The sequence below is a fragment of the Plasmodium sp. gorilla clade G2 genome, assembly GCF_900097015.1.
Source record: "Plasmodium sp. gorilla clade G2 genome assembly, chromosome: 12".
In the NCBI taxonomy this organism is placed as follows: Eukaryota; Apicomplexa; class Aconoidasida; order Haemosporida; family Plasmodiidae; genus Plasmodium; species Plasmodium adleri (nom. inval.).
The window spans coordinates 1,970,001-1,977,500 of record NC_041704.1 but is presented as its reverse complement, the minus strand read 5'-3'; the positions used below and the strand labels follow the sequence as shown (position 1 = coordinate 1,977,500).

The following is a 7,500-nucleotide window of genomic DNA, read 5'->3' as shown; positions in this document are numbered from 1 at the left end:
AGTATTTAATGTAGAAAAAAAAAAAAATATTTCTACAAATAATAATAAAACTAATCTAAACAATTGTCATGATGTAATACAACTTAATAATATAAACAATTTTATATTTGAAAATGAAAATTGTAATAATATTCTAGACTACAAACAAGATAAATATATTATTCCCAATGAGGTTAATGATTCTCATCATATATGTAATGATGACAAAAATTTTGAAATCTTTGAAGATAAAACAGAAAATGAGGATCTACAAGAAATAGACATGTCAGATAATTTTTTAGGTAACAATTTTATAATTAAATTAAGTGATATATTACATAAAAAAAAAGACAAAAGGAAATATAAAATTGTTATAAAAAATATAGCCATTAATAATACATCTATTTCTTGTTTTCTATCTAAATGTAGAGATATAGAAATATTAAATATATCAGAAAATAATATTATATCTGATAACCTTCCAAAGGATATTGAAATATTTTTTGATATGCAGCCAAATTTAAAACAATTATATTTAGCAAGTATATGTGGAGATAATCCCACTAGTGATAATAATATTGATAGGAATAATATAAACAATAACAATCACAATGATTTATATAATAAAAATCACAAAGATTTATATAATAACAATCACAATGATTCATATAATAACAATCACAATGATTCATATAATAAATATTATAATGACTCACATAATAAACATTATAATGACTCACATAATAAATATTATAATGATTCATATAATGATTGTGATACAATTTACAATAGTATGACTAGCCAAAATAAAATATTCACATGCTTAATTAATAATTTATATAAGGCAAAAAATTTACGCATACTTTGCCTTTCAAATAATAATATTAATGATGAAAACTTCAAAACATTTTGTTTACATATCCAACATAATAAAGACAATAAAATTGAAGAAATCGATTTTTCATATAATAATATCACAGATCTTAACCCTTTAAATGAATGTTTAAGAAATAACGACACATTAAAAATTATCAATTTATCTAATAATCATATAACAGATGAAAAAATAAAAAGATTTTGTTATGAAAGTCTTGCAACCAATTTCAATATTTCTGAGCTCTCTTTATCTTATAATAAATTATCTAATAATTCTTGTATTTACATATCAGATGCCTTGATAAATCAAGCCACTCTTATTAAAAATTCTCTGAAAGAAACGAATGAATACATAAAACAAAATTCTAGTTCAACACAGGAAGATTTGGATATGTATATAAAAAAAATAAATTATAAAAAAAATGATGATAAAAAATTTTGTGATGATAAAAAAAATGATGATAAAAAATTTTGTGATGATAAAAAAAATGATGATGATAAAAAATTTTATGATGATAAAAAATTTTATGATGATAACATAAATTTTAATACATATAAAAACCCAAGCAACATAAATAATATTTATAACACATCGAATGACCAATCTTGTATTTCAATCCATAATGATAATAAACAAACACATAGAATAGATAAGAATCAGTTGAATACATATAATAATAAAGATGATATTAATAATATAAATATATTAAAAGATATAATAATTAATAGACATAATGAAGAAAATAATTTTTTTTCATGTATAGGTTTATCAAATTTTTATAGAGCAACCGATTTATCAAAAAATTTATATCTACAAGAAAATCGTAGAAATTGTATATATAAAAAAAATGATCATTTTAATAAATTATATAATTCGAATAATATATTTTCAGCTAACTGTTTAAAAGGTCTCAAATTTCTTAATCTTTCAGGTTGTAATATAAATAATGAAGGTATTTCATATCTTTTAAAATCTTTAAAAACATCATTATGTACCTTAGAATATTTAGATATATCATGTTGTCAAGATTTAAGTGATAATACATATCAAGCATTTACTAATTTAATATCTTATAAAAAATATAAATTTCTAAAAAATAAAAATTTTATATTTAAAAATTTACCTCTCACTGTTAGAGGAATTCCACCTATGTTGATCCCTCTTTATGATTCTGAAGATAACACAGACAAGAGCAGCACAGGTAAACATAAAAATATATGTAAATAAATATATATATATATATATATATATATATATATATATGATTATATAACAATAATTGTAATCATAGAAATATATTCAATCATTTTACTTTCCATTTAATATTTATATTGACACATATTTTGCAACAATATAATTATTTAAAAGTATATTATTTTATTATTTTTTTTTTTTTTTTTTTTTTTTTTTTTTCTAGAATCGGATTGGTGGAATTATAAAAAGGAAGATTAATTGGTAAGTCATAAAAATGAAATAAATAAATAAATAAATAAATATACATATATTTATATATATTATAATAACAAGAAAGAATCGTACTAAAAATATAAATATATATATATATATATATTTTATTTTAAATATCCTTTATATATATGTGCGTATTAAGATGATGAGTTCTTTTTTTTTTTTTTTTAAATACTTCTAAAATTATATTTTTATGATATACAAATATATATATTATTTAATAAAATTTTTTACCATTATATAATATTCCTAGAACAAAAAAAAAAAAAAATTAAACACATTAAAAATTTGTATATAAAATGTATTATAAATTATAAGCACATTATATATATCCAAGGATAAATAATACATATATATATATATATATATATATATATTTATATATCTTATTTATTTATTTATTTATCATTTATTTTTTGTTTACATATTAATGTATATACTTAACATTTTGATAATGTTTTTTACATTATTTCTGAGAGCAGAAAAAAGGTGTAAGAAATTAATTTCATATCCTCTTTTTTTAAACAATATTTTAAATTTCAATAAGCTAACTAAAAATAATTGCTTCAATAAATACAATAATAAATTTCAAAGAAAATATCATATAAAAAATAAAATGGAAAATCAGGATTCTCCATTCATAGCAGTGTATGTTACAACCCCAAGTAAGGAGGTAGCTGAAAAGGTAAGAACAAAAATGTAAACATAAAAAAAAAAAAATTATACATAAGAAATGATAAAATATTTAAGATACAACATGTTCAAAAATAATATAATATATATATATTTAATATATATATATTGTTTCTTTTTTTTTTCAAGATATCTTATGTATTATTAGAAGAAAAATTAGTAAGTTGTGTAAATATTATTCCTGGTATTCTTAGTTTATATCATTGGAAAGGAGAAATAGCAGTAAGAAAATAAAGACAAAAGAATAAGCATATACATATATAATAATATATATATATATATATATATGTATATGTTATATGTTTGCTTCTATAGAAAGACAATGAAGTATTAATGATGATAAAAACAAAAAAACATCTTTTTGAAGAAATTTTAAAATTTGTAAAATCCAATCATCCATATGAAATACCAGAGGTAAAAAATAAAAAATAAAAAAAAAAATAATAAATAAAAGAGAATTATTTAATTATTTAGTTTTATATTATTGTAATATTTTTTATTTTTTTTTTATTGCATTGTCTATTGTAGGTTATTGCTGTTCCTATAGAACATGGAAGTAAAGTAAGTTGTCCATTTGAAAATAAAAAAAAAAAATACACTTTTTCTCTTTTTTATAAAATGATATTATATATGTGAAAGAGATTAATAACATGCTATAAATTTTAAACTACAACATCAATATAATATATATATATATATATAATAATGTATATATAATTATTTATTATTTTATTTTTTTTTTTTTTTCAGGATTATTTAGATTGGGTAAACAATTCAGTCAAGAAAATATAAAAAAATCAAAATATATATGTAAGATAATAATTTTAAACATATATAATATATATATGACTTGGTGCGATAAATTTTAAAAAGTTTTTTTTTTTTTTTTTTTTGACACATTACATACATAATAAATATATAAATAAATAAATAAATATAGAGAAGAATAATGTTAAATATATAATATTCCTTTACTGCAATATGAGTAATTTTATTTATTTGCTCATAAATATTATATAAAAGAATATAGAGGATCACCAATTCACACACATAAAAAGAGAATAAACGAATAAATAAATGAATAAATAAAAATATATATATTTATATATTTTTATATATTATATTATAACAAAAAAATCATATTATTACACTAGCTTCTTTTTGTTATTTTATTTTTTTTTTTTTTTTTTTGCATGATCATACTAATATTGTTGCCAATATTTATAATTGCAAGAAAAAAAAAAAAATTATATATATATATATATATATATATATATTAAAATATTAAAAGAAAATATAAATCTGTGCATATAATATATATATATATATATATATATATATATATTCATTTTTATATGCTGAAAAGAATGAAAAAAATTAAAAACGATTTAATACCTTTTTTACACTACGATTTAAAGAGTGCACAGTCCTTAGTATCTTTTAATAAACTGCTAAATAAAGAATACATAAGCGGAGAGATTCATAAGAATATAATTTTAAATACAAATCAAAAATCTAGTTTTCTTTATTTTGAAGTTGGAAAAAATGAAGTAATCCTCGGATTTAAAAATACGAACCATGAATTATATCAAAAACTTTTACAGATCAAAGATCGTAAAATATTTGAAATAAATGAACAACATAAAGACAATCAAGAAGAAGACATAGCTGATATGATTAAAGATATTAAAAATTATTCATATATTCAAGGAGGTGCTATCATAACATTCAATAAAAAATTATTAAAGGATTATATTCAACTCAAATTAAAAACGTTTAAAGAACTCCCCAACGAATAATAATAAAAAAAAAAAAAAAAAAAAAAATACACACAATATATAAATATATATATGTGTGAAATATTTGTAGGGTTATATGATCCATATAGATATAAAACTTTTCTATTATGATATATAAAATTTATATTTTTTTAATTTTTTTTCAAGTTAATATGTATATATATATATAAGACAAAAAATATATTTTTTAAATACACATTATTTTATTCACATATATATATATTTATATATATATATAATAAAAAACAAATTAACCAATTCGATAAAATATATATAATATATAATATATAATATATCATATATATTATGTGTTTATATTTATTTATAGACACAAATATATATTTCCATTTTACTAATAATCTTTATGTTATAAACGGAAGGATCATGTGGTCTTAAAAAAAAAAAATATATATTTTCCCCTTTAAATAAAACATATAAATATATAATATGTTGTATATATATATATATCATCATATGTAATTCCTTTTTATATTCTCCACTTACATTTGTTACATTATTTTATTTTATTTTTTATTATTTATTTTTTTTTTTTTTTGTCAAAAAATTGAAGAAAACATATTTATATCCTCTCCTTTGTCTTCTTCATTATTCAACTCATTGACATTAACATCTTGAGGTTGTGTATTAAAAATATCCTTTCTCCAATAAAAGAAAATAACAGTACATGTTTTATCATCAGTTGAACCTCTTCGTGTTGCTTCCTTGACTACTTCTTCAGCGGCCTGTTCTGGTTTTCTATGTATGTTTTTCCATATAATATCTATAATTTCTTCATCAGTTAATACATTTAATACTCCATCTGTTGCTAGTACAAGAAAAGAATCTAAATCAAAATCTATAGTATATACACTTATAAAAGGTTTACATTGAACAATTTTTCTAGGTATTTTATATGATATATCTCCAAAGGATCTTGATGTAGATAAAGCAAGAAATGTTTTATCTTTAGTTTTATTATTATTGTTATCATTTAAATTATTTATATCTTTATGTTTTGTTATTATTCTATTAATACCATTAATGTTTGCTATAATACCACCACATTTTAATATCCTTATTCTCTCTTCTTGTAAATCAGGTTTATGTCTCAAAGATAATTTTATAGGTTTCTTATTATGACATATGAATGCACCTGAATCTCCACAATTAGCACATAATACTTTTAAAGATCCATCATCATCTGGACCATATATTAAGACAATACATGCTGTAGATCCATCTTTATAATTAAATTTTTTTGACAATTCAATATAATTTTTATCAGTCATATCAAAACCTTTTATACAACTATCATATAATGCTCTTAATTCAACACTTAATTCATTTAATTTAGATCCTTTCTCTTTAAATTTTTTTTTACATGTTATTAAAAAGGATTGTCTAAATTTTGCTATCACATTTGTTTTTAAGTGATTCATAACATAACGTGCACAATTTGAACCACCATGTCCATCAAAGATACCACTATAAAAACATAAACCTTGACTATCAGAAACATTATTTAAATCTAATATATCTTTAGTTATATAAAAATCTTCATTCTCTCTTTTATTATGTTCTCCTACTTTACTAAATGTTCCTCCTACTAAATCATCTTCTAATACCATACTAAATTCTTCAAAAGATTCTTCATTCGATTGTTTTTTATTTAACGTTTTAGAACTAGCTACATCTCTAGGTCTATCAATCGTATGTATCACATTACTACTATTATTATCAATATTATCAATATTATTATTATTATCATATATATAATTATCATCATACATACAACTATCATCATCATTTAAATCATCACTGTCGTTGTTGTTATAATCTATTTTAATATTATTTTTATGATTCAGATGATCATCTCGCAAAGCATTTCTTTCTATCATATTATCATGACTACCAAAAATATCCTCACCCTTATATGTATTATTATTATTATTATTATTATTGTTGTTGTTGTTGTGTAAATATTTATCATCATTTATTTCATAATCCATATCACTGTCAGTATCATCATCATTATTATTAAATATATTATCCTGATTATCGCCCATTGTTCTTCTACTTTTATTTTGTATTGACCCCCTTGAATTATATCCTTCAGAATTTGAATTATTATTTACAGATAATTGTTTTGAATCCTCTATTCTTACAAATTCATTTTGAACTACATGATATATTTCTTGCTTATCAATATTAAAATAAAGTTTATCATTAATATTATATAACCATTTACATAATTTATGTACTAGCCAATCATCATATTTATTAGCTCTAAACCATTCATCAGGATATATATCATAAATAGATGGATACACAAAATTATGTTCTTCAAATAATTCATTCTTTTTTTCATCATTATAATTATCTTCTATCTCATCATTTTCTTCTATTTCTTCTCTTTCTTTTCCAACTTCTGATATATTTGATATGTCCTTTGTATTTAAATTAGGCATGTGTGTATATGACTTACCTTGTGTTTCACAATATTTATCATTATTATTAAAAGGGTTATTATTATTATCATCCTCATTATTATTATATATATTTTTTTTATTATTATGTATATTTTTTTTATTATTATGTATATATTTTTTATTATTATGTATATATTTTTTATTATTATGTATATTCTTTTCATTATTATATTGTGATTTGTCTAATATATCTTTA

At 19.2% G+C, this 7,500-nt stretch overlaps 4 protein-coding genes across 4 annotated transcripts in view; 3 read left to right on the top strand and 1 right to left on the bottom strand.

The window, feature by feature from the left end:
• The window catches only part of PADL01_1249800 (leucine-rich repeat protein), a gene marked incomplete at both ends in the record, with an annotated part of 2,920 nt that extends 612 nt beyond the window's left edge, over nucleotides 1–2,308 (top strand). The window contains 2 exons of the mRNA XM_028683479.1: nucleotides 1–2,057; nucleotides 2,274–2,308. The exon at nucleotides 1–2,057 is cut by the window's left edge and continues 161 nt beyond it. Coding sequence (XP_028539653.1) covers nucleotides 1–2,057; nucleotides 2,274–2,308 — 2,092 coding nt within the window. The remainder of the gene's footprint in view (nucleotides 2,058–2,273) is intronic.
• Nucleotides 2,309–2,753: 445 nt separating this feature from the next.
• Nucleotides 2,754–3,808, top strand: PADL01_1249700 (cutA, putative; the record flags this gene model as incomplete). The annotated part of the gene is made up of 5 exons (XM_028683478.1): nucleotides 2,754–3,008; nucleotides 3,146–3,238; nucleotides 3,332–3,430; nucleotides 3,545–3,577; nucleotides 3,767–3,808. The coding sequence occupies 5 exons, from the start codon at nucleotides 2,754–2,756 to the stop codon at nucleotides 3,806–3,808; spliced, it is 522 nt and encodes a 173-aa protein (XP_028539652.1).
• Nucleotides 3,809–4,383: 575 nt separating this feature from the next.
• Nucleotides 4,384–4,815, top strand: PADL01_1249600 (conserved Plasmodium protein, unknown function; the record flags this gene model as incomplete). Its single annotated transcript, XM_028683477.1, has 1 exon — nucleotides 4,384–4,815. One exon carries the CDS (start codon nucleotides 4,384–4,386, stop codon nucleotides 4,813–4,815), a length of 432 nt encoding a protein of 143 aa, XP_028539651.1.
• Nucleotides 4,816–5,372: 557 nt separating this feature from the next.
• Nucleotides 5,373–7,500, bottom strand: part of PADL01_1249500 (protein phosphatase PPM4, putative) — a gene marked incomplete at both ends in the record, with an annotated part of 2,880 nt that continues 752 nt past the window's right edge. The window contains one exon of the mRNA XM_028683476.1: nucleotides 5,373–7,500. This exon is cut by the window's right edge and continues 752 nt beyond it. Coding sequence (XP_028539650.1) covers nucleotides 5,373–7,500 — 2,128 coding nt within the window.